Source organism: Dasypus novemcinctus, chromosome 2 (genome assembly GCF_030445035.2).
Source record: "Dasypus novemcinctus isolate mDasNov1 chromosome 2, mDasNov1.1.hap2, whole genome shotgun sequence".
NCBI classification, from domain to species: Eukaryota; Metazoa; Chordata; class Mammalia; order Cingulata; family Dasypodidae; genus Dasypus; species Dasypus novemcinctus.
In genome coordinates, this window is record NC_080674.1 from 190,429,158 (window position 1) to 190,455,386 (window position 26,229).

Sequence of the window (26,229 nt, forward strand, 5' to 3'; positions counted from 1 at the left end):
CAGGCGCAGCTTGAGTTCACTAGAGCCCGTCTGTGGGGGCTGGCAGCTGACCGTGATGGCCAGCCCTTCCCAGCAAGCTCTTCCACCCCTCCCGGGAGCTTCACAGCCGACCCGCGGTGCAGGCCGAGTGCTCAGAGCTTCCCTGGCTCCCGGGGCGCCCATGCTGCACCTCCTCCCGGCCTGACCATTCCCTGGGCAGGAGCTGGAGGCCACAGTCTGGGCCCTGGGCTCTGGGGGGCACCCCAGGACCGGGATGGTGTCAAGGGACATAACCCCTGAAGGGCGTGAAGGGCGGCTCCCGGGAGCTCGCTGTAGAAAGTGAGCAGGGCTGGGCCTTCCAGCCTCTGGCACCGTGAGGCCCAGGCGCCCTCGTCGGACTGAGGCGGGGCAGGAGGGTGCCCTGGAGGCTGTACGAAGGTGCGCACGTGGATGGAGCCACAGAAGGGGAGAGCACGGAGTGCCACTCCTCGCAGCCACCGGTGCCTAAGCATGGGTTTTCATTAGGGGCAGTCACCACATGTTTTTGGATTTTGTTTTGTTTTTTAAACTTTTTGTTACGAAATCGATACCTGGCAAAAGCACGTACCTTCCTCCTGATGCATCTTCAAAGCCAATTTCTGAGACACTGGGGTTTCAAAGAGAGAGTTTATTGGCTCTGCAAGCAGTGGAGCACGGTGGCCTTCTGGCCCAACTGCCTCCCTGATTTGCATAAATTCTAATATTTTATAACATTAGGGCACTAGGGGATAGTTGGGGTGGAGATGGACACAGGTTCCTTCATTAATAAACATTAAGGGGCTGGACAGAAGAGACGGGCAGGGTAGCAAACCAGGGCCAGTCAGAGGATTTGGGATGGGGTGTACAGAACAAAGGTCAGCTACAAGACCTTTCCTATGGAGTGTTACAGGGGGGTGGAGTGGTGCCATCCCAGCAGTGAGCACCCACAGGGGCGCCCAGCCTGGAATCACCATCCCAGCAGTGAGCACCCACAGGGGCGCCCAGCCTGGAATCACCATCCCAGCAGTGAGCACCCACAGGGGCGCCCAGCCTGGAATCACCATCCCAGCAGTGAGCACCCACAGGGCGCCCAGCCTGGAATCACCATCCCAGCAGTGAGCACCCACAGGGGCGCCCAGCCTGGAATCACCATCCCAGCAGTGAGCACCCACAGGGGCGCCCAGCCTGGAATCACCATCCCAGCAGTGAGCACCCACAGGGGCGCCCAGCCTAGAATCACCATCCCAGCAGTGAGCACCCACAGGGGCGCCCAGCCTGGAATCACCATCCCAGCAGTGAGCACCCACAGGGGCGCCCAGCCTGGAATCACCATCCCAGCAGTGAGCACCCACAGGGGCGCCCAGCCTGGAATCACCATCCCAGCAGTGAGCACCCACAGGGGCGCCCAGCCTGGAATCACCATCCCAGCAGTGAGCACCCACAGGGCGCCCAGCCTGGAATCACCATCCCAGCAGTGAGCACCCACAGGGGCGCCCAGCCTGGAATCACCATCCCAGCAGTGAGCACCCACAGGGGCGCCCAGCCTGGAATCACCATCCCAGCAGTGAGCACCCACAGGGGCACCCAGCCTAGAATCACCATCCCAGCAGTGAGCACCCACAGGGGCGCCCAGCCTGGAATCACCATCCCAGCAGTGAGCACCCACAGGGGCGCCCAGCCTGGAATCACCATCCCAGCAGTGAGCACCCACAGGGGCGCCCAGCCTGGAATCACCATCCCAGCAGTGAGCACCCACAGGGGCGCCCAGCCTAGAATCACCATCCCAGCAGTGAGAGTCCACAGGGACACGCTCACCCTAGAATCACCATCCCAGCAGTGAGCACCCACAGGGGCGCCCAGCCTGGAATCACCATCCCAGCAGTGAGAGTCCACAGGGACACGCTCACCCTAGAATCACCATCCCAGCAGTGAGCACCCACAGGGGCGCCCAGCCTGGAATCACCATCCCAGCAGTGAGCACCCACAGGGGCGCCCAGCCTGGAATCACCATCCAGCAGTGAGCACCCACGGGGCGCCCAGCCTGGAATCACCATCCCAGCAGTGAGCACCCACGGGGCGCCCAGCCTGGAATCACCATCCCAGCAGTGAGCACCCACAGGGGCGCCCAGCCTGGAATCACCATCCCAGCAGTGAGCACCCACAGGGCGCCCAGCCTGGAATCACCATCCCAGCAGTGAGCACCCACAGGGGCGCCCAGCCTGGAATCACCATCCCAGCAGTGAGCACCCACAGGGCGCCCAGCCTGGAATCACCATCCCAGCAGTGAGCACCCACAGGGGCGCCCAGCCTGGAATCACCATCCCAGCAGTGAGCACCCACAGGGCGCCCAGCCTGGAATCACCATCCCAGCAGTGAGCACCCACAGGGGCGCCCAGCCTGGAATCACCATCCAGCAGTGAGCACCCACGGGGCGCCCAGCCTGGAATCACCATCCCAGCAGTGAGCACCCACAGGGGCGCCCAGCCTGGAATCACCATCCCAGCAGTGAGCACCCACAGGGGCGCCCAGCCTGGAATCACCATCCCAGCAGTGAACACCCACAGGGGCGCCCAGCCTGGAATCACCATCCCAGCAGTGAGCACCCACAGGGGCGCCCAGCCTGGAATCACCATCCCAGCAGTGAGCACCCACAGGGGCGCCCAGCCTGGAATCACCATCCAGCAGTGAGCACCCACGGGGCGCCCAGCCTGGAATCACCATCCCAGCAGTGAGCACCCACAGGGGCGCCCAGCCTGGAATCACCATCCCAGCAGTGAGCACCCACAGGGGCTCAGCCAGAATCACCATCCCAGCAGTGAGCACCCACAGGGCGCCCAGCCTGGAATCACCATCCCAGCAGTGAGCACCCACAGGGGCGCCCAGCCTGGAATCACCATCCCAGCAGTGAGAGTCCACAGGGCGCCCAGCCTAGGATCACCATCCAGCAGTGAGCACCCACAGGGGCGCCCAGCCTGGAATCACCATCCCAGCAGTGAGCACCCACAGGGGCGCCCAGCCTGGAATCACCATCCCAGCAGTGAGCGCCCACAGGGGCGCCCAGCCTGGAATCACCATCCCAGCAGTGAGCGCCCACAGGGGCGCCCAGCCTGGAATCACCATCCCAGCAGTGAGCGCCCACAGGGGCGCCCAGCCTGGAATCACCATCCCAGCAGTGAGCACCCACAGGGCGCCCAGCCTGGAATCACCATCCCAGCAGTGAGCGCCCACAGGGGCGCCCAGCCTGGAATCACCATCCCAGCAGTGAGCGCCCACAGGGGCGCCCAGCCTGGAATCACCATCCCAGCAGTGAGCGCCCACAGGGGCGCCCAGCCTGGAATCACCATCCCAGCAGTGAGCGCCCACAGGGGCGCCCAGCCTGGAATCACCATCCCAGCAGTGAGCGCCCACAGGGGCGCCCAGCCTGGAATCACCATCCCAGCAGTGAGCGCCCACAGGGGCGCCCAGCCTGGAATCACCATCCCAGCAGTGAGCGCCCACAGGGGCGCCCAGCCTGGAATCACCATCCCAGCAGTGAGCACCCACAGGGGCGCCCAGCCTGGAATCACCATCCCAGCAGTGAGCACAGCGAGGCTGAGGCTGAGTCCAGAGTGAGCATAAGCGGGGTGGGGCCGCTCCAGCCGGCCTCAGTAAGTTCAGGTATTCACCTGTTGCTGTTGTAGAATATAAAGGCATCTGTGTAAGGATCTGGTAGTCATATTTATTTGTTAATTCTCAACCCTCAGTTTCAAAATAATTTCTAACCTCCACAGTTGCCAAATATAATACAGACCCCATACAGAGAACTCCAACATAGCGCCCCGACCCAGACTCTCAGAGCCACCCTTTTTAACACATTTGCTGTACCATTCTATCGCCCATCCCGTCCTCCCTCTGTCTCTCTCTTTCCTAGACATTTGAGCGCAGGCTGTACACATCATGCTCCTTGAACACTTGCTACATCCACGCCCTTTTCCTGAAAGCAAAGATACTCACGTAACCGCCTAAAGTACAGTGAGCAAGCTCAAGAACTTTAGCATTGCTGTAAAGCTTACAGTCTCTATTCCAGTTTTTTCCTAGGTCCCAGTAATGTCCTTTGGGGTATTTTCTCCTCCATTATTAGATCCTGTCCAGAATCATATCTTGCATGTAATTGTTATTGTCGCTTTGGTGGTTCTTTTATTTTTTTAGTTGTGGAAACAAATATGCAACACAACCCCTCCCTCTCTACCCTTCCCAAACATAGCGTTCAGTGGGCGTATCACGGTTACCACCCAGAATTGCCTGAACATTCCCATCACCCCAAACAGTGTGTTTTATTTCACCCCCCCCCCCCCAGCTCCCCTTTGGGAGATTCTTGTCGAGGTTTTCCAGGTACAGTTGAGTCTTCCCAATGTCAAGAAGCAGCTCGGGGGAAACGGACTTGGCCCAGTGGTTAGGGCGTCCGTGTACCACATGGGAGGTCTGTGGTTCAAACCCCGGGCCTCCTTCACCCATGTGGGGCTGGCCCATGCGCAGTGCTGATGCGCACAAGGAGTGCCCTGCCATGCAGGGGTGTCCCCCGCGTAGGGGAGCCCCACGCGCAAGGAGTGCACCCGTAGGGAGAGCCGCCCAGCGCGAAAGAAAGTGCAGCCTGCCCAGGAATGGCGCCGCCCACACTTCCTGTGCCGCTGACGACACAGAAGTGGACAAAGAAACAAGACGCAACAAATAGACACAGAGAACAGACAACCGCGGGTGGGGGGGGGATTAAATAAATAAATAAATCTTTTAAAAAAAGAAAAAGAAGAAGCAGCAGCTCGGGGCCAGAGACTCCACTCCAGACCAGGCAGGGTGAAACTCCAGGTCCTCCACCAAAGGAGCTAAGTCCCAAGGCCATGTCATCTTTTTTCTTTTTTTTTTTAAGATTTTATTTCTCTCCTCCCCCCCCCCAGTTGTCTCTTCTCTGTGTCCATTTGCTGCGTGTTTTTCTTTGTCCACTTCTGTTGTCAGCAGCATGGGAAGCTGTGTTTCTTTCTGTTGCGTCATCTTGTTGTGTGTGTGTGGGCTGCGCCATTCCTGGGCAGGCTGCACTTTCTTTCGCGCTGGGCGGCTCTCCTTACGGGGTGCACTCCTTGCGCATGGGGCTCCCCTACGTGGGGACACCCCTGCGTGGCTGGGCAGTCCTTGCGCGCATCAGCACTGCGCATGGGCCAGCTCCACACGGGTCAAGGAGGCCCAGGGTTTGAACCTTGGACCTCCCATGTGGTAGACGGACGCCCTAACCACTGGGCCAAGTCTGCTTCCCCCCATCTTTTAACTCTAAGATCCCTGGGCTTGACTTGCCACCAGAGGAGCCCAGAGAGCCCCCTTCCCTGCGAAAGTGTAGAAACTGAGGCCCAGGGAGGTCCTGAGGCGCCCCCACAGGAGGGCCGCCCTGACATCAGTCCCTTTTTCTCCGCCCGCCCCATGGTTTCATCCAGAGACCTAGATGCACGGGCCAAGAACGAGTGCTACCGGGCCGCCTTCCGGCTGCCCCGGGACGAGCGCCTGGACGGCCACACAAGCTGCACCCTGTGGACGCCCTTCAACAAGCTGCACATCCCCGGGCAGATGTTCATCTCCAACAACTACATCTGCTTTGCCAGCAAGGAGGAGGACGCGTGCCACCTCATCATACCCCTGAGAGAGGTGAGCATCCTCGGGCGAGGGGCCAACGCCCACGGCCACAGAGGGATGCACTGGGGCTTCAGAGGGTCTGGGGGCCTGGCCCCACTCCAGCTCTGCCCTGGCTCCCCGGGGAGACGCCCGTCCCAGCGATGGGGCAGTGCATGAGAACGCGAAGAGAAATGTGGAGAGCCCAGTGGGTGGGCAGACAGAGACTGAAGGCACAGCTGTGCGGAGGGTACAGGTGCTGTCCCCCCTACCACCACCCCGGTGTCTCCTCGCCTAGCAGGGGAGGCCCTTAGGGGAGGCGTAATTCCCGGCCAGGAAGGCCCCTGCTGGCGCACAAAGGCGGCCTCCTTGCACATGCGTCATCCGGCTCCTTCCTTCCTGGGCCCTGCAGCTGGATTCTGATAAAGGCCCACTTTCCTGGCTGGGCCTGGAGGACCCTGTCCCTGTGGTGCCTTTGGAGCACGCCAGCCCACCCTGTCCCTCCAGAGCACAGCAGCCTCCATCCGGGTGCCAGGCCGCCTCACTGTTCTTCCCGACGCACCCGCGGCCGGGGCTGACGCTGGCAGAGCCGCCAGGTCCGCCAGGACCTGGGACCAGGTGCTCTCTCGGGTTTACCGGGCTTCCCTGCAGACCCCGGTGGCAGCAGTGAAGGGGCGTGGACAGTGACGGGAGGACCCCCAGCCAGGCAGCAGGCGTTGATGCTCTGAGGCCAGGCCCGCCCAAGCGCCTGCCTTTCCCCGGGGCCTGGAAGCAAGGCCAGCTATGTAATTATACGGAGCGCAGCAAGGTTCTTTACTAGGGTACTACTTAAACTCTGAATCAGTTAAAAACCTAGAGAAGTGAGATTGCCCTGGCATTGGTACAGAGCCCTTCATTTGCAGGCATTCCTATGAATACGTGTGCTGCCTCAGTTTCCCTAAGGGAGGCAGAGGCAAAGGACTCAAAAGATCCACAGTTCCAAAAGCGCCAGGTTGAGAGGCTCAGCCCTGGCCCTTGACCCCATGGCCTCCCTTGACGCCAGTCACCACGGGTTCGTCCTGGGTGCTCTGCTGCCCTGGCCCCAGAGCCAGCAGGGAGGGCTCAGGGCGGGCTCATGGGCTCCAGTTCCTTTTCCCGTGACAGGTCCTCAGTGTTCCCAACTGCAGCGGCTCTGCCGAGCCGGGGGAACAGGACCAGCTCACACCAGAGGGCGGGTCCGGGCACTCATGGGCCAGCAGTGCCGCTGGTCAGGGTCGAGGCCGCTGTCCCTGGCCCGGCCCTGAGCACCCCAACATGCCCTGTCCCGTTCCTCGGAGCCCCAGCCAGGGCGGTTTACGGAGGGTGGGGGGGGCTGCTCCTTGGCAGCCTGTTCAGGCCGGGGAGAGAGCCGGCCCGCCTGCGTGTCTGGTGGGCTCTTCGTTTCGCAGTCCCAACTTGCCCTTCTCGCCCCCGCCTCGGGAAGTGGGGCCCCGTCCATCGTGTGCTCGGTTCAGAAGCTCCCGTCAGCCTCCGGTCTTGCTGCTTCCCTGCATCCTAACCCCATCGCGTCCCGTTCGCTCACCTCCAGAACTCTTCCTGGGTCCCTCTGTCCCTTCCTCTCCTCGATGCTGTCCTCTGCTGGGACCACCTCCAGAGTGGCCTGGCCACAGCCTTTCCTCTCTAGGATCCGCGCCCCCACAGCCGCCAGGGTAATTTAAAATGTAGATCAAATCATCTGATTGCCATCCTCGCTGTGATTAGAATGATCCCCAACCTCCCACTGTGAGGAGCTGGTCCCACCCACCCCTGAGACCTCAGCTCCACCCCTCTCCCCCGTTCCCTCCCCAGCCCTCGCCCTGGCTTCTCTGGCCTCTGCTTCCTCCACGGAGCCATTTTCACCCCGACCCCAGGCGGGCGGTCGCCGTGCCCTCTTCCCCAGCTCTTCCTCCGGCAGGGTCAGGTCTCAGCTCAGTCCCCACCTGCGCAGAGGTGCCCAAAGCAACCCCGTCACCTCCCCAGCTCCCTCACGGACCCCTCATCATTGGCAGCCTTGCTCAGACCTGCGCATCGGTGTCCGTCTCCCCCGCTCGGCTCTGGGTGCCCACCGAAAGCCAGCCCCACACCCCCCACGCCTGGGCCGCCCTCTCCACATGCCTCGGAGGGTCACAGCGGAGCTCGGGGCTGTGTGGCACGAAGACGTCGCCACGGAGCACGAGGGCCGAGGAAGCCCTTGCAACTTGGGCAGCCCCCCTGCCAGGGTGTTTCTGCGTAGGAGAGTAGCTGGCTGTGTTTGGAGATGCCAGCGAGGCCAGCAGCTGGCCCGAGCGCTCTAGAGTGGATGCCGTCGCCCTCCAGCAGTCCTCTGAGGTCAGTGTGCTTGCCCCATGGCTGGCGAGGAAACAAGGCTTGGACTTGAGGGACTCTCGCTGAGGGTCATCGTATTAGTCGGCCAAAAGACTGTCAATATAAGATACCAGAAATCCGTTGCCTCTTATACAGGGTATTTATTTGGGGTAGAAGCTTACAGTTACAAGCCCATAAAAAGTCCAGCTCCAGGTGCTCCCCACCAAAGTCCGTCGCCCCGTGTGGGAGTAAGATGGCTGCGCCCTCTCTGTTCCTGCCTTCCCCTGCCAGCCTCCTCTTCCTCTGCAGGCTCTGTGGGCCCAGCCTCTCGAGGCTGCGTGCTTAAGCGAAGTCCCCCCTCTCCTGGCACAGGGCTCGTTTCTTTCTGGGCCTCCTATGACAGTCTCGGTGGTTCTGCTTTCTTCTCCATCTCAGCCGTAAACGATCAGGCAGTATGTCTCCCCTCTCCTGGGGCTTTAGCCATTTGCGCCTTCTCCTGTGTCACATGGCAGGATCAAAAGTGACAGCTTTGCCTTCCCGTGGGAGTGTCCATTTATATCAGACCCAGGCGGAGACTGAACCTGAGTCACGCCCACTGACGTCGTCAAATCAGAAACCCGAATCTTAACAGGTAATCTAGTTGAAGACACCTCAGCTGAATTGAATGCAATCAAAGGCTGCCACCCCCAGAGGAATGGATATGTTTACAGACATCATCCTTCTCTTTTTTGGATTTATAATCTCAAACTGCCACAGTCACACAGCAGTAAGTGCCGCAGTCGGGAGATGCGCCCAGGTCTAAGCCGGAAGGCAGTGCCTTTCATTCCCCACCTGCACCCCGGACAAGACAGCCCTCGGGCACTGAGGCTCTTCCCACGGTCACGAGCACAGCCCGGCTCTCCCCCGCATGCAGAACAACTCTGAGTAACTGATGGAGGTGGTGGCTTCCAGGAGGTGGAGCACACACGCACCAGCGAGCGCTGCACATCGGGGCTTCCTTACAAAGCGTGCCCTATGGAAAGGGAGAGAGAGAGAGGAGCTCCACAATGGAGAAGCTTGACAAGCCCACAACGGGACAAGCCCCATTCGTGTCCCGTGCCCTCGACGTGGCCTTTGCCCCGTGGTCCTCCCCGCACCACCCGAGTCTAACCGTGAGGAAAGCACCAGGCGGGCCCCGGTGGAGGGAGGGACGGCCCGCAACACGCCTGACCAGGCCTCCTCAGAACCGTCCGGCGAGGGCAGCGCGTGTCGCTCGGCAGCGGGGCACCCGCGTCCCACGTACGAGGTCCTGGTTCAATCCCCGGCACCTCCTGGGAAAAAACACCAAAAACCATCCAACAAGAAAAGTCTGAGATGGTCACAGCCGAGAGGCGTCTAAGGAGCCAGGACGCCGAAACGTAGTGTGGGGAAGTCTGAGTACACTGCAGGCTTTAGTTAATAAGGATGTTTCAACATCGGCTCACTAGTGGTAGCACACGCACCTACTACCGTGAGATGTTAGTAAGACGGGAACTGTGCGGGACGCTATGGGAACTCCCTGTACTGTCTGCGCTAGGAAAAAAAAAAAAATTACAGAGGGAGGAGAGAGGAAATAGAAAATAAATCTTTGCCATGATGCTAAAAAAAAAAAAGCCCAGCTTTACATCCCAAGATAAATGACCATGAGCAAATGTTACCTTCTCAGGTGACCATCGTCGAAAAAGCCGACAGCTCCAGCGTCCTTCCCAGCCCTCTGTCCATCAGCACCAAGAGTAAGATGACCTTCCTTTTTGCCAACCTCAAAGACCGAGATTTCTTGGTTCAGAGGATCTCTGACTTCCTCCAGAAAACGCCGTCCAAGCAGCCTGGTGGTGGCATGGGGGAGAGGAAAGCCAGCGTGGCGGAACCAGCCCCCGAGGTGAGAGGGGCCCCCGGGGAGCAGGGCCGGGGGGCGTCGGGGCCCGGAGGAGAGCGGGACAGTGTATGACGGGGCGGTGGCGCATGATGCAGACCTCTGGCGGGGGGTGCCCGAGCCTAGAGAGGCGCCCGCCCCTCTGCCCGCCACTCCCCTGCTCTGGGCGCCCAGCGGGATTGCCTCACCAGCCCCTGTGGTCTCGGGTTTCCCCGCCTGGTGGTCCACGTCATCCTCGCCCAGCCCAGTGGCCTGTCATCATGGTCACAGACCACCCTGCTCTCTGCCCGACCCCCCACCAGTGCTCACGCTGGTGAGCCCGGCTCCTTCTGAGCATCACTCACGTCTTGCCAGGCCCACCTCGAGGCCCGTTTCCCACGAGAAGCCTCCCTCCATCCTTCACCACCTCCTGCTGCCCTGAGAACAAGAGCTCGGGTTTGGCTCTTTGCGGTCTAGTTTTTCACGGTGTTTAACGCTGTGTCTGAAACCACCTGCTCCCCCAGGTGCTGGCCTCCCAGGGACTCCTGAGGGACAGAGGCAGCCGACTGGGAGCCACGGGGTCTCCCACAGGCTGGTGTGGTTTCGCTTGGCCTTTCCAGCCGGGTGGGTTTACCTGCCGTGTCACCCATACGTCTTTCTTTTTTTTTTTTTTTCAATTGTGGGGAGAGATGGAGAATTGGGTATAGTACCAAGGGTCATAGAGGGATGAATGAGTAGAATGTTTTTTTTGTTTTTTTTTTAAGATTTATTATTATTTTTTTAATTTCTCTCCCTCCCCCCCCCAGTTGTCTGTTTTCTCTGTCCATTTACTGTGTGTGTTCTTCTGTGTCTGCTTGGATTCCTGTCAGTGGCACTGGGAAACTGTGTCTCTTTTTTTTATTGCATCATCTTGCTGTGTCAACTCTCCGTGTGTGCGGTGCCACTCCTAGGCAGGCTGCACTTTTTTTTGCATGGGACAGCTCTCCTTACGGAGCACATTCCTTGCACGTGGGGCTCCCATCCATGGAGGCACGGCACTCCTTGCGCGCATCAGCACTGCGCATGGGCCAGCTCACCCCACGGGTCAGGAGGCCCTGGGTTTGAACCCTGGACCTCCCATGTGGTAGGCGGATGCTCTGTCAGTTGAGCCAAATCCACTTCCCCCATACATCTTTCATATGAGGCTCTTATAGATAAGAACCCACTCTTTTTTTTTCCACTTAATTTTATTAAAATATATATGCATTCTTGCAGAAAAGTGCACAAATTTCTCAATAAATTATTACAACCTGAATACACCTGGGTAGTAAACCCTCAGGTTAAGAAAGAACATTTCTTCACGATTACCCTTCCCTCCCTCTACCTCCAAAGAAAAGGCTGTTTTGTCTTAAACACTACCAGTTATTTTGGATAAGGAACTCCTTTTTAATTTCATTTTCTTTTAGGAACCCCTTTTTAACGACTCAACTGCAATGCCATTGTTATACCAGCAGAATCAACAGTAATTCCTTAATAGCAACAAATACTTGGGTTCATGTTACCACAAATGTAGAAATGTAGATGTACTTCTTACAGTGTGTTTAAATTGAGGTACACATAGATGATACATTACAATCCCTTGATAATAAGTCTTATAAATCCTTTTTGTGAATGGGTTTCTGCTCCGTCTTTTTTTTTTTTTTTTTTTTTTTTGATCTCTTGTAGTATTTTACTGAAGGAATTGGGTCATTTGTTTTGTGGAGTTTCCCACAGTCTAGTTTTTACAGATTGCATCCCTTATAGGCTCTTACTGCTTCCCTTTGTCCCGTTTTCCTCTAAATTGGCGGTTGAGTAGTGAAATGCAGACACTTGATCAGATTCCGATTCAGGTGGGTTTTCTTGGGCAGGTCTACCTGTAGGCAGGACAGAGGTGCTGTGAATTTCCATCAGGAGAGATGTAACACCTGCCGTCCCTTTATCTGGTGTGCCAGTCAAGCGTCACTGCCCAGCCCCGGAAACTCATTAGAGATTGTAGAATGGCGTCCTTCTAATCCGTCATTCCTCCTCCTGCTTATTAGCTGGAATGCTTCCATAAAGAGAAACTTCCCTTTCTCAACTCTTTGGTTACCCTGAGGCACAGTTCCTATTGGAAAGGCAGAAGAACTCTTTTTATTCTTTGCCTTTCTTCACCCATTGTTAAAATGAGTGTGTCTGGTAGGATACTCCAAACTTGACTCATTCCTTTTTTCACGTTTACTTTTCAGTATAGTTACAAATGTAGACATTTAAACAACTCGTCGCGCGTCAGCCCATTACAGTGGTTATCCTTATTCTGTCTTGGAGCAGAGGAGCTTCTGCGGGCTGGCTCCTGCGTCCCCCTGGCCCAGACTTAGTCGCCTCTGGTGGCTTCTTTGCTTCCCGCTGTGAGAAGATATGTGTGGTGGTAGTGTCGAATCTGAATTTGTAAAAACACTTGTCCTTGAAAAGACTCGATGTAAAAATCCACACGTCTCAGCTGGCTCCTCTGGGAAAGGCAGCAGCCCTGCGTTAGGAGGCCACATGCCCCTGGCGAGCCGAGTGCCTCCGCTCCTGAGCCCCCCACGGCCCACCTGGCCCTGCCCATTCCCCGCCCCTACCGCAGGTGCTCAGTAAGACGGGAGAGAAGGAAGGGGTGGGAAGGGCAAGGTGGCAGCAGTTAAAAGAGGACAGCTTCATCTGGAACATCAGGAAGGGGCAAGGTCGGCCCCTCCCCAGGTGTTCCAGGGCCGGCTGAGGACTTTTAAGGGTGGGCGCAGGGTGGGGACCCTTTAGAGTGCTCCCTGCAGGGGCTGGGACCAGGATGGGGCCCAGGGAGAAGAGACAGGGTGGGGTGAGCCTGAGCGGCGCAGCGCGAAGCCAGGCCCCGCCACCTGGTGCCCGTGATGGGAAGAGGCCCGTGAGCGCCAGCGGTGCTCCCCTGGCGGGAGGCCTGCTCCGCTGTGCCCCAGCCTCCCCGAGGGAAGGGCCGGCAGGACGGGCCCACAGTCGTTGCCCGGAAGAGCCTCTGACTCACCGGCGTGCGCCCGGCGGGGCAGAGGCTGGAGCCGTGCCCCTGCTCGGCCAGCCCAGGGTCCTCTGCCCTCGCGCACCATCCCCTGCCCACACGGCCCCTCTCTCCCCCCATCCACCTCTCCTCAGGAAAGGCCCCGCCGGGCAGCGCAGTTGTTAGGTGCCTTCCCTTCCCCGTTTTATTTCCTAGTCTTCCTCAGCTCCTCAGGAGGCGTTGGAACAGCCCGCCAGCCCGACCTCCGCCCTCAGCGGCCGCCAGAGCTCCTGTGCGCAGGAGGCGCCCACCGCATCCCAGGGCCTGCTCAAGCTCTTCCAGAGGAACACGTCCGTGGAGGTGCTCGGAGCCAAGGGGGTAAGCCCGAGCGGCGGTGCTGCGGGCGCCGGCCCCGCGTGAGGGAGTCAAGCTGGCACCCACCACCCGCCTGTGGTGGGCGCCAGCTCAGCCTGCTTTGGTCAGGGCGCCCCTGGGCTGCCCTGTGAGCGGGGGCCCAGGCGCTGCGAGGTGGCCCGAACGCGTTCCTAGGTGGTGTTCCCCACACAGCTCTGAAAGGAGAGGCCGCCCCACTCCCAGATCCCTCCTCGTCCTGAGATCCCACGTTGGGTGGAAGGGCCCAGGGCCTGCCTGCGTTTCGAGCGATCAGGGCTTCGAACTCTGAGCTGGTGGCCAGCCCGGGCGGATTATTCCCGCGGGAGGCTCTCAGCATCACCCGGAGGGGACCCTGTGGTCCGTGGCTGCGCTTCGGCCCACATGTCTTCCGCCTGCTCTCCCCTCCCTCAGGCCAAGGAAAAGATGAAGGAGGAGTCGTGGAACATCCACTTCTTCGAGTACGGGCGAGGCATGTGCATGTACCGCACGGCAAGGACGCGCGAGCTGGTCCTCAAGGGCATCCCGGAGAGCCTGCGAGGGGAGCTGTGGCTGCTCTTCTCCGGTGAGCAGCCGTCCGGGGACCCCCGGCCTCAGCACAGCAGCCCTGCCCCGCAGGGCCCTGCCCCTTGAACTGCCCACCCCAGCAGGCCAGACGTGAAAGGGGGGACACTGGCACGCCCGCTGTGCGGCAGCCCGCCCAGGGCCTGAGCCACGGGGGAGTCCACGGAGCCCCCCTCCAGGGGCCGGCTCTGGCAACATCCAGTCGTGGCTGCTTGACAGGTTTCAGGAGGAGGGCGAGGTGGCCGTGCGAACTTCCTGGGTCGGGGTGGCCACCTCCCCAGGAGCAGCGCCTTGGTCTGCCAGAACCGCTGTGACAGATACCTCAGACCATGTGGCTTCAACGACGGGCATTTACTGTCTCTCAGTTCCGGAGACAGGAAGCCCAGCCTCACGGTGTCGCAGGGTCGGGCTTCCTCCGATGTCTGCAGCACTCTGGCGGTGGCTTCTCCGCAGCCCGTAACTCAGTCCCTGCCTCGTCACGGGGCCAGCAGCCTCCCGCTTCCGTGTCCACCTTTGCTCTGCTTTGTAGGGACGCAGTCCTGTTGGACTGAGGCCACCCCGGTGGAGCTTCGGCACACCTTAACTAACCCCATCTTCAAAGGCCCTATTTGCAGACGGGTTCACACCCAGGGGGTCAGGGGCTAGGACTTGAACACGTCCTCCTGGGGACACGATTCGGTCCATAGCCAGCAGTCATGAGGGGAACTTGGCCCCCGCCTCGTAAATCAACCCCACTTCCCACCTCTCCCCTGGGGTGCATCAGCACCTCCAGCCTCCCAAATGGCCAGGAGGCGGGGAGAGACAGCTGCCCCCGTGTCTTCCCAGGGGCCTGGAACGAGATGATGACGCACCCCGGCTACTACGCCGAGCTGGTGGAGAAGTCCACGGGGAGGTACAGCCTGGCCACGGAGGAGATCGAGCGGGACCTGCACCGCTCCATGCCCGAGCACCCCGCCTTCCAGAACGAGCTCGGCATCGCCGCGCTCCGGCGGGTGCTGACTGCCTACGCCTTCCGGAACCCCACCATCGGCTATTGCCAGGTCAGGGGGCCGGCGGGGGGCTGGGGGCAGGTCCCGTGGCCTCACCCTCCTATACCCCTGCCCTGGGAAGGAGCCCAGCCACAGAAAGGGTGCCATTTAAAAGCAAGGATTTGTTGCCTCTCTGAACCCCATGCCATATATTAAGTTGTCTTCCATGGGCTTCTGGTCTGCGTCCTGGCAGCATGTGATTGTGAACTTGGCAGGCACTTTCCTGGTCTCAGTAACAACTTAATTGAGATGTAATTCACAGACAGCACGTGATCCATTCAAAATGGACAGTTTCCTGGTTTCTAGTGTATTCACAGAGTTGTGCAGCCATCACCACAGCAAATTTTAGGAATTTGCCTCACTTCAGAAAGAAACTCGAAATAGATCCTTGCACACTGATGTTCACAGCGGTGTTATCCACAGTTACCAAAGGGTGAAATGAACCCAAGCGTCCATCAAGAGATGAATGGATAAACAAAATGTGATAGACACACATGGTGGAATGTTATTCAGCTGTAAAAAAAAAAAATAAGGAAGTTCTGGTGCACACTACAACGTGTATGAACCTTGGAAACGTTATGCTGAGTGAAACAGACACTGAAGAACAGATACCGTGTGGTCCCATGTATATGAAATACCTAAGATAAGCAAATTCATAGAGCCGAAAAGTAGATTAAAGGGTACAAGGGGAAGGGAGCAGGGGAAGTTATTGCTTAATGGGTGCAGTTTCTATTTGCGGTAATGAAAAACTTTAGTAACAGATGGTGCTGATGATAGCACAACATTGTGGATGTAATTAATACCACAGAATTTTACTTTTAAAATGGTGACGGGAAATTCCAGATTACAGATCATGTTACCGTAATAAAAATTTTTAAAAGAAGAAAAGAAATCCCGTATCCTTTGGCCATCCCCACACATTCCTCTTCCCGCCTCCAGCCCTCCACAATCACTAATCTACTTTCTCTATGGATTTGCCTACTCGGGGCACTTCGTATAAGTGGACGCAGACCATGGACGGCCTTTTGTGCCTGCGCCTTTGGCTCAGCATGCTCTCTAGGTTCGTCTGTATTGTAGCACGGGTGAGAACTTCATTGCCTTTTATGACTGAATCATATTCTGCATTTTGTTTATCCTTTTGTCCATTGGTGGGCATTTGGGTTGTTTCTGTCTTTTTTCTGCTAAGAACGGTGCTGCCGTAAACATTAATGAACAAGTGTTTGCGTGGATATGGGTTTTTGGGTGTAAACCTAGGAGGAGAATTGCTGGGTCAAGGGTAACCCCACGTTGAACTTTTTTGAGAAACTGGTTCAACAGACTCTTTCAAATGCCCTTTCATCTGCCCTAGACTGCATCTGGATTTCAGGGAAGTAGGCCAGTCCCCCAAAACCCAGCGTCCTGAGCGACCAACCCCACAAATACCAGTTCACCGAAAGCCCGTGTGCTGGGAATGGATTAAGTGATCTGCTGAGTTAGGCAAGCCTTTTCTCCAGAAGCCCGGCAGGAGGCTCAGTCCTCCGCTGGGCCCCGCCTCCCTGAGGCGAGGACAGCGGCCACGGCTCCCCGGAAGTGGAAGCGCCGTGGGCTGAAAGCCTGGCCTTCCGCTTCCTTGGGGGCTGCTGGCCCAACGGGAAGGCGCCTGTGGACCGCTTCAGACAGCTCCATTTCCTGCAAACGGGCTTTCGGCAGATTGCCCTGGAGTCTGAGGGCAGGCCTGCCCGTGTGCCGCGGTCCCCTCTGGGGCGGGGGCCGGCGGCCGGGCACGAGCCTCACCCGGTGCTGTCCCTGCGCCCGGCCGGCAGGCGATGAACATCGTGACGTCGGTGCTCCTGCTCTACGGCAGCGAGGAGGAGGCCTTCTGGCTCCTGGTGGCCCTCTGCGAGCGGATGCTGCCCGACTACTACAACACCAGGGTGGTGGGTGAGTGTCCCCAGGCGGAGGCCCGCTCCCTCCCGCAGGCATCCGGCTGCCCGGCAGCCACCACGCCAAGCCCTGCCCGTGCCCCACCTCGCTGCTGTCCCGCAGGCCGCGCACGGTCGTGGTCCCGTCACACAGATAGGAAACCGAGGAGCGCGCTCTTTTATTTTCCTAGGCCGCTCCAGCAAATGCCGTGAAATGGGGCGGCTTAAACAGTGGGAATCGACCTGCACACAGTTTTTTTTTGTTTGTTTGTTTTTAAAGATTTATTTATTCATTTATTTCTCTCCCCTTCCCCCCCCTCCACCCTGGTTGTCTGTTCTGTGTATCTATTTACTGCATCTTCTTTGTCTGCTTCTGTTGTTGTCAGTGGCACGGGAATCTGTGTTTCTTTTTGTTGCATCATCTTCTTGTGTCAGCTCTCCATGTGTGCGGCACCATTCTTGGGCAGGTTATACTTTTCTTTCACGCTGGGTGGCTCTCTTTATGGGGCGCACTCCTTGCGCGTGGGGCTCCCCTACACGGGGGACATCCCTGCATGGCAGGGCACTCCTTGCATGCATCATCACTGCACATGGGCCAGCTCCACGCGGGTCAAGGAGGCCCGGGGTTTGAACCGCGGACCTCCCATGTGGTAGACGGACGCCCTAACCATTGGGCCTAGTCCGCTGCCTGCACACAGTTTTGAGGCCAGAAACAAGTCCAAGTCAACATCATCAAGGTGATGCTTTTGTCCCAAAGACCAGCTGCCGGCCATCCATGGCTCTTCTGCCCTGCGGCAAGGCGCGTGGTGGTATCTGCTGGTCTCCCACCTCTCTCAGGTTTCCTTGATTTCAGCTTCTTTCTTCCATGGCTTCTCTCTCTCTTTCTATTCCATTTCTAAAGTACTCCAGTGAGAGGATTAAGTCCCATCCTGATTGAGGTGGGTCACGCCTTAACTAGAGAGTCTCATCACAAGTCTTCCTTACAGTGAGTCTGCTCACACAGGAATGGATTTGATTTAAGAATGTGGTTTTATCTGGGGGACACACAGCTCCAAACCACCGCAGTCACATGGCTCGAAAGTGAAGGGCCAAGTCCAGACCTCCCGCCGTCTGACCCCACCGCCGGGCTCCTGCCAGAATGTCATGCAGGTTCCCTGGGAGTGAGAGTGAGAGGAGATGGCACACTTGCAGAATTTTTTAAAGTCTGCTTGGGGCCTGTCTTGAGTTTTTTTTGCCAGGGATGCCATAACCACGTACGGCGGACTGCATGGTTTAAACAGCAGGAATGTGTTGTCCCAGTTTTAGAGGGCAGAAGCCGCGAATCAAGGTGCCTGTTCCACCCCTCCCCTGGCTTCCGGGGTGGATGGCAAGCCGTGGTGTTCCTCGGCCGCTGGCAGCACAACTCAGCCCTGCCTCCGTCACGTGGCCTCTCTCTGTCTCTTTCCAGTTTCCTTTCCTTAGAAGGACAGTCTTATTGGATCAGGGGCCACTGTCATCCAGTCTTAACTACCATCTTGAAAGACCCCATCTTCAAAACTGGAGTCACACTGGGGAGCAGATGGGACTCAAGCGAGGGAGCACCTGCTTCTCATATATGAGGTCCCCATATATGGGGGTTCGATCCCCAGTACCTCCTAAAAACAAACAACAAACAACAAACAAATGAAAAACCAGCTCGGAAAGCCGAGCTGGCTCGGTGGTGGAGCACTGGCTACCCACATATGAGGCGCTGGATTCAATTCCTGAACCTTGTACCTCAAAAAAAAAAAAAAATAGGGTCACATTTACTGGACTAGGAATTAAGATTTGAACATATCTTTTGAGGGGAGACATAATTCAGTCCATAACAAGGCCTGCATTCTTATCTGCCTAACTTTTTAAAAGCTTTTTTAGTAAAGAAAATTGCAGCTATAACAGAAGTAGAGAGTGTAGCAACCCCCGTGTACCCATTAGCTTTAACTACTACTGACTCACAGCCGATCGGCTTGCAACTTGATTTCACTAAGTATGTAACTAAGTCTGTTGTTCTAAGGTGTCCTGCTCCTGCCATTTGGTTTTGGAAATTTTCCTTCTTGGGCTCCTTTAGAGGCACATGTGTTTTCTAAGCATTAGGACAAGGCACACAGAAACCACAAGATGAGGTTGCCTTCTCACTCCTTTAGGGAGAAAAGTAGTATGTCCCCCAAAAGAAAAAAGCAAATGTAATGGAAGAAATACTGCTTTTCTCACTGTGGGAAGCTGTGCAAGAATGGCTACGGGGGGCGGATGTGGGTCAAGCGGTTACATGCCCGCTTCCCATGTGGGAGGTCCCGGATTCAGTTCCTTTTGCCTCTTAAAAATAAACAACAAGCAAACAAATGAAGAAACCAACTCATGGAAGCTGATGTGGCTCAGTGGTGGGGCACCGGCTTCCCACATACAAGATCCTGGGTTCAACCCCTGGTCCCCCATATGAAAAGCCTACCTATTTCCCTCTCATCGTCTTCCTCCCTCCTCCCTCCCCTTCAAGTCCCTCACGCAGAGTGGAACTGGCCTGGGCTCGGGACGGGATCCGAGGGCTGCACGGGCTCTGGCGCCTCCGGCTCCCCACGAAGCCCCTCGGGCAGGGCTGCTGGAGCCTGGGGCCCGCGAGCAGGCCCTGCAGCCCCTGCAGCCCCCTCCGTCCTCTCCGCAGGGGCCCTGGTGGACCAAGGCATCTTCGAGGAGCTGACGCGGGACCTCCTGCCCCAGCTCTCGGAGAAGATGCGGGAGCTGGGCGTCATCTCCAGCATCTCGCTCTCCTGGTTCCTGACCCTCTTCCTCAGCGTCATGCCCTTCGAGAGCGCTGTGGTCATCGTCGACTGCTTCTTCTACGAGGGCATCAAGGTCATCCTGCAGGTGGCCCTGGCCGTCCTGGACGCCAACGTGGAGCAGCTGCTGGGCTGCAGCGACGAGGGCGAGGCCATGACCGTCCTGGGCAGGTGACAGGGCCGGGCTTCCACACCACGTGCACGTTAGCAGCAGCGCCCACCCTGCCCCCTTTGCCAGCCTGGGTACCGTTGGGTCAGCACGCAGTGGGCGTGCACACCAAATCCAGGCCCCCGGTGGGCCAGGGGCACTCCACAGGGCGGGAGACAAAACGGCCTGCGGACGGCAACGAGCCCGCAAGGTGGGGCTGGAGGCCACTGCTTAGATGTGTGGGTGGGACGCTGTCCCAAGCGGGACCTGAGCCGAGACCCCAGCCACGCCGACTGCCACTGGTGGTCAGCAGACGGCCGGCTCAGCAGGGCTTCCTGCCTCTCACGCTGGCCGGGCCCCTCTTATTTCCAAAGAGCCGTGCAGGTTGTGCCTTTCCTTGCTCAGCAGCACGGCCACGGCCCCGTCACCCGCTGGCCCACTGCGGGCTCACTCGGACAGGCATGGCTCGGGGTCATCCCGGCCTGCCGTCCTCCTGCATCCCCACAGCCCATCACTCACCGTCTCCCTCGCATCCAGCCCCATCCCTCCATCCCCACTGCCCTCGGGCCGCCACCTGGACTCCGTGCCTGTTTCACAGTGGCTCCCCCGCGCCGCATCTCCCGCTGGCTGGCAACCCGCAGCACCCTTCCCAGTGGGCATCAGGCTTGTGCCCACCACTTACTTTTGGACAGAGCTGTCCTAATGCCTCACCCCACCCCATGCCCCAAGCTCCCGCGGGCCAGCCCGCCTGCTACATTTATGTGCCTGGCCCAGTTGCTCCCCAGCATCCTTCAAGCCCACCCAGGAGTCTCCGCCCCCTGGGCCCCTGGAGCCCTGAGGGGGCTGAGACCCCCATGCTCTCTGTCCACACTGGTGTCGGGCAGGGAGCCGTGCACGTGGCAGTCTGGGCCCCCTCAGGACCCCCTGTCTCCTCCGGCCCTGGGAAGCTGGGAGGAAGGGAGGCCCAGGCTGGGGCTGCTGCGGGACCAGGGCCGTGTCCCAGAAGCCACAGCGGGCTCCTCGGCCACCTCTCGGTGCTGGGACTCGCTCCCGCGCGCCCTGGTGCTCCCTGGCTGTGGCATGGAGGGGCTCAGCACAGCAGGGGGCAGACGGCCCCTCCCCAGGGCCCTGCTGGCCCCATGGGGCCTGCTGCCGTCTTGCAGCCCCCAAGGCCCTGCAACTCTGCCTGGGGACCCACTCCCCCGACCCCAGCCCAGAGGGATGGAGCACACCGGACCCTCAGCCGGTACAAAAGCTTCTCCCGACGGGGTTGGGTCTGGGCTTGGAGAGGATTCCGGCCCGTGACCCCCAGAAGCCAGCCTCGCTTCTTCAGTTAGTGCGCTGCGCCTGTCTCCTGGGGCTGGGCAGGGAGGGGCTTCACTCTCCAGGCCCTGGGGTGAGACCCCCCCTCCGCCTGGTCTCAGCCCTCCCTGCAGAGCCCTGCTTCCACCTCCCATCTGCCCGGAGGGCCCCCAGCCCCCACAAAGCGGGAGTCTGCCTGTGGGGGAGGCCCCTGGGCCTCCGTGTGGCCTGCGGGGTGGTCTAGACGACAGCTCCCCTGCCCTTTAACGCCTGCAGGTACCTGGATAACGTGGTCAATAAGCAGAGTGTTTCGCCCCCCATCCCACACCTCCACGCCTTGCTGACCAGCGGAGATGACCCTCCCGCAGAGGTGGACATCTTTGAACTCCTGAAAGTGTCCTATGAGGTCAGCGCAGGGGGCAGGGTGACGGGGGCAGGCGGCGAGCCGGCTTGACCAGGCCTCCACCGGCTCCGGGTGGCGAGCACCCTGCGCCGGGCGGCGCCTCCTCTCACGGCGTCACCTCTGGCCCGCAGAAGTTCAGCAGCCTGAGGGCCGACGACCTCGAGCAGATGCGCTTTAAACAGAGGCTGAAAGTGATCCAGTCGCTGGAGGACACAGCCAAGCGGAGTGTGGTACGATGGAAGGTGGACGGACGGTTGGGGCTCCAGGGTCCTCAGGCTGGGGGCAGCCTCAAGCCGGGGGGCTGCTGGGGCTTCTGCAGACCTCCGCAGGGTGAGGGGGGGCCTTGCAGAGCCCCATCCGGGACCCTTGCCCTGGCCCGGCCCTTGAGCCATCATTCATAGCATGCTGTGTGACGGGTGCCCTGGAGGGCTCCTGAGTTAGGGGAAATGGGGAGCAGTCCCCGTCCTTTTTCCTACTCCTGGCTTAATCTGGGGAAAAGCTCTTCTGGTGCCACTGCCTAAAGGCTGAGCCCTCCCAGCCCGGCCTTGCCATCCGTTCTCTTGCCCTTCCCAGGGGAGCCCGCACTCCCCGCCCTCTCTCCCAGTCTCACACGCAGGCACTACACTCCCCGCAACACGCACTCCCCGCAACACGCTGTGCCTCTGCCTCAAGCCTTTCTCCCCCTCCTCTCTAGAGCGGTCAGCTGGCTTAGGGTCAGGCACCTGCCACCCCGTGCCACAGTGGCCGGTTAGTGGTCTTTTGTCCCCTCAAAGGCAGGAGCCTTTCCTTTCCCCGTCTCAGAGACCTCAGCCCTCCTCCCCAGGCCTGACGCTTCGAGCGCGCTCCGGGCACAAGCTGCACGCGCCGACACTGGCTGATTTAAGTGAGAAAGGAATGGACTGCACAGTTCTAGGATCCTCCGAGAGCCAGCCCATTGCCAGGCTCTTCCCAGGGAACTAGGCATGGGAGCTAGAAGACCCCCCCTCACCTGCGTCCCTCCACTGCGCGTCCAGGAGGGAGGCTGACCGGGCACCCTTGGGGCACAGACCCACGCCAAAGCCCACCCCAAGGAGCATGCAGACTGTGTCCAGAGTGGACCCTCGGTCATTGCCTGGCCGGCAGGTGACACTAGAAGAGACAGCCAAGTGGCAGTTGTCTCAAAGAGCTGTCGAGCTGAGCGCTGTATGTCAGGAGTAGCCGATTGAGGCCACAAGCCAAAGTGAACGTAACGGTGACACTAATCACTCAGCAATGATACGAGCTAGAGGCCAGCCCTGTGGGTGCTCCCCGTGGACAGGCGCCAGGCCAGGCTCAGGTGGAGCGGTGCAGGCAGGCCGGGCTCAGGTGGGTCGGCACAGGCAGGCCGGGCCCGGGTGGAGCGGCGCGGGCAGGCCGGGCCCGGGTGGGTCGGCGCGGGCAGGCCGGGCTCGGGTGGAGCGGCGCGGGCAGGCCGGGCTTGGGTGGAGCGGCACAGGCAGGGGTCATTGGCTGAGGGAGCCCCCGCCGAGGCTCCTGCTGTGCTAATGGGCCGGGCTAGGAGGGGCGGGGGAGGCTAGGGGCGGGAAGGTGCCGAGTCAGGGTCCCCCGCCCCTCTCTCTGTGCGGAGGATCCGGGGAGGCACCAGAGGACGCCTCGCGTCTGGAACACAGGGAGGTGGAATAAGGGTTGATCGGAGGCTGCGTCCCCTCCAGAGAAAGCAGGGCCCTGGCCGTGTACCGTGGCGGTGGGGGGCGGGAGGGCAGCTTTGCCCCGCAAGGCCTCCGGGTGAAGCCTTGCTGACTACCTGTGACGGCACCCCGGCCGGCGTTCACGGCCAGGGGCCAGGCCTGTCAAGAGCGTCTGTTTCCTCCGGAGCAGGAACCTGAGAATCCATCGATGCGTCCTGTTCCCTTTCCTGCCAGGTCCGAGCTATCCCCGGGGACATCGGCTTCTCCATTGAAGAGCTGGAGGACCTTTACATGGTGTTCAAGGTAACAGCCAAGAGCAAGGGCCGTCCACGTCACAGCTCCGAGAGTGAGGCCCGGGCCCCCATCCCAGCTCCCTGAGGACATCCTCAGAACAGCAGCTTCCTGCCAAGAGACAGACAGCTTTGAGTAGCCCCAGGTGCAGTTACCCTGAACCTCACGTGGCAGGATGTAACCATTCTTGGACAGAAAGTCCATTCACATCAACGTACACAGAAGAGGGGCTGTACTGGCTCATGTAGCTGAGAAGTCTGGGAGTGGGTGGCTTCAGGTGTGGCTGGATCCAGCCATGTGCTGCCGGCACCCCCAGCTCCAACGTCCTCTGGATGTTCTTTCTGCAGCTTCAGGGCCACCCTGCCCGCTCGTTAACCCCAGCAGAAAGAGAATTTTGCTTTCTAGGTTTTAGCAAAAGACCCTGGGTTGATCAGTGGACTGGCCCGAGTTGGGTGCCTTCCCCGAAACAGTTGCTGTGACTGCAGCACAGCGTCCACTGCCGGGCCAGGCCCGGGCTACGTACCCACCCCACCCATTCCCGCTGATGGGGCTGACCCGCGTTCCTCTAGCCCACGTCCTGGGGGTGGGACAGGAGGGTTCCCCAAGAAAACGCGAGGTGTTGTTAACAGAAGAAGGGGGAAAGATGTGGAGGAGGAAACAAAACCCAGCACCACAGTGCCTGGGTGCCCTCGCTGCCAGTGCCCATCTGTTCCCATAGCTGCCTCCAGTTGAGTCATGAGGCGGCCGCTGCACTGCGCCTTGCAGTCGGGAGAGCCAAACCCCGCCAGCCCCTCGTGCGCTGTGGCCGTATGGCCGCTGTGGCCAGCTGCCGCAGTTTTCTGTCTCGGCTCCCTCAGTCTGTGTCCAGGGAGCCAAGGCTTCTCCCATGAGCGGTTCCTGGCTGAGCGGTCATCTCCTCGGGGGCTCTTCAACGTGGACAGAGGAGGGTGGGAGGCCCGAGCCAGCCCGGCGGTCCCAACAGCCCAGGTCCCGAGAGGCCCGGCCACCTCCCTGGACCGTTGTCCCCTCAGGCCAAGCACCTGGCGAGTCAGTACTGGGGGAGCAGCCGCATGGCGGCCGCGCGCCGGGACCCCAGCCTGCCCTACCTGGAGCAGTACCGGATCGACGCCAGCCAGTTCCGGGAGCTCTTTGCCAGCCTGACCCCCTGGGCCTGCGGCTCGCACACCCCCGTGCTGGCAGGGCGGCTGTTCCGCCTGCTGGACGAGAACAAGGACTCCCTCATCAACTTCAAGGAGTTCGTGACGGGCATGAGTGAGTCCTCAGGGCCCGCAGGGGCCCCAGCCAGTCTCTGCCCTTCCCAAGACCCTCCCTCAATGCCGGAGCAGGCCGGCAACGTGGAGGGCAGCCTCGAATCCTTGTCCCTTGACAGGAGACCCAGGGGTGTCCACCAAGAGCCCTTCCTTCCCTGCCTGACTCGGTCTGGGGCTCCTGGCAACCCCGGCCCACGGGCCCCGGAGAAGGGCAGAGCTTTCCCGCAAGGCGTGTGGGAAAGCAGGGGGCCTAGGGCGTGCTCACGGTGCCGCTGTCCCGGAGGGCGTCACGCCGGGCTCAGGGTCCCCCTGGAAGGGGAGGGTCCTCAACATGGGCCAGCAGCGGGCTTGGGAGCCCACTCCCCAACTCCCCAACATACCCCTCCTCTCCGGCCCCCCCAACAGGTGGGATGTACCATGGGGACCTGACGGAGAAGCTCAAAGTGCTCTACAAGCTGCATCTGCCCCCAGGTGGGAGCCTCGCACCCCTCCCCGGCAAGGCCTCCGCCCCGGTCTGGGGTTGGGGTTGTGGGCTGGCGGGGTCGGCATCGTGGGGGGCTCCCCGGCCTGGAGGCAGGTCATCCTGGGGAAGGGGCCGGGAGGGCTGGGTCTGGGGCCAGCCTGATCGCGGCCTGAGAATGGAGGGGGCCCTAGAGGGGAAGTGGAGGAGCCTCACGCAGGCGCACTGGCTCACAGGGGTATCATTGGGCAGATGCTGCCCACGGCAAGGCCCTCGGCCCGGAGACCAGGCAGCTCAGCTGAGAAACAGCGAGGAGGGCTGCGTGAGTGGAGATTGCAGCTCTAAGCCTAGACGCCTTAACGTTCACTCATTTGTCCTTAAGTTTTGCAAGGATTTCCGTCTGTTCCCAGAGGGTAGGTCTGTGGGCACCGTCAGGGGCCACGGGGTCGTGGAGGCGACCTTAGACACTGCCCGGCCCTCGGGGCCTTTGAGAGGCGGACCACAGGCTGGGCCGTCCTCAGGTCAGTGGGGGAAGGACCAGAGAGCAAGGCCCAAAGCCCCAAGAAACACACTGCCCAGCCAGGGAGGGGCGTCGCCCGCATTTTTCACAGGGGAAGCTGAGACTTGGTGTGGTGAAAATGGTGGTGCCTAGCTGCCCCGTCGTGGCTGAGCGGATTCTGATCCCCTCGCTTTCCACAACCCACCCTGGCCCTGCGGGGCCGTGGAGGAAAGGTTCTGGGCGCCCACTCTGGCCTCAGAATCAACCCGAGTGAATCTGAGAAAATGGGTGCCTGGGCCGCACCCCCAGAGATTGTCACAGAATTGGTCCGGGGTGGGCCCAGACGAGGTGTTGAAAGCTCCCCCAGGCCAGAGCACGTGAGGTCCTGCTCCTGACGTGTGTTTCTCCACGTGGCAGTGGCCCATGGGGCGCTGGTCTCCAGTGGGTGGGCGCCTGGCTGTGCCGGGACCACGCCTGGGCCAGCTGAGCACGCCTGGAGCCACCCCCGCCCCTCCCCACCTGCTTCCTCCAGGGCATGAGGACCTCTGGGCTCCCGCCCCGCAGCTTTCTTCCCAGACTGTGCTCTGTTAAACCTCTCGCTGCACCCCCCTTACGATGGGGAGATCAGCCCCCCTCACAGAATTGTGTGGGCCAGCAGATGCCAGATAAAGCAGGAGGCACGTGTCCTCTGTGTG

At 59.8% G+C, this 26,229-nt stretch overlaps 1 protein-coding gene across 3 annotated transcripts in view; it reads left to right on the top strand.

Annotated features, from left to right (window-relative positions):
* The window catches only part of TBC1D9B (TBC1 domain family member 9B), a 47,861-nt gene that overhangs the window by 14,503 nt on the left and 7,129 nt on the right, over positions 1 to 26,229 (top strand). For all 3 annotated transcript variants that reach the window (XM_058283275.2, XM_058283280.2, XM_071211230.1), the window contains exons 6-17: positions 5,457 to 5,664; positions 9,635 to 9,847; positions 13,038 to 13,199; positions 13,626 to 13,776; positions 14,601 to 14,815; positions 16,606 to 16,723; positions 19,379 to 19,664; positions 21,220 to 21,349; positions 21,478 to 21,576; positions 23,248 to 23,316; positions 24,336 to 24,576; positions 24,981 to 25,046. In XM_058283275.2, coding sequence (XP_058139258.1) covers positions 5,457 to 5,664; positions 9,635 to 9,847; positions 13,038 to 13,199; positions 13,626 to 13,776; positions 14,601 to 14,815; positions 16,606 to 16,723; positions 19,379 to 19,664; positions 21,220 to 21,349; positions 21,478 to 21,576; positions 23,248 to 23,316; positions 24,336 to 24,576; positions 24,981 to 25,046 — 1,958 coding nt within the window. The remainder of the gene's footprint in view (positions 1 to 5,456; positions 5,665 to 9,634; positions 9,848 to 13,037; positions 13,200 to 13,625; positions 13,777 to 14,600; positions 14,816 to 16,605; positions 16,724 to 19,378; positions 19,665 to 21,219; positions 21,350 to 21,477; positions 21,577 to 23,247; positions 23,317 to 24,335; positions 24,577 to 24,980; positions 25,047 to 26,229) is intronic.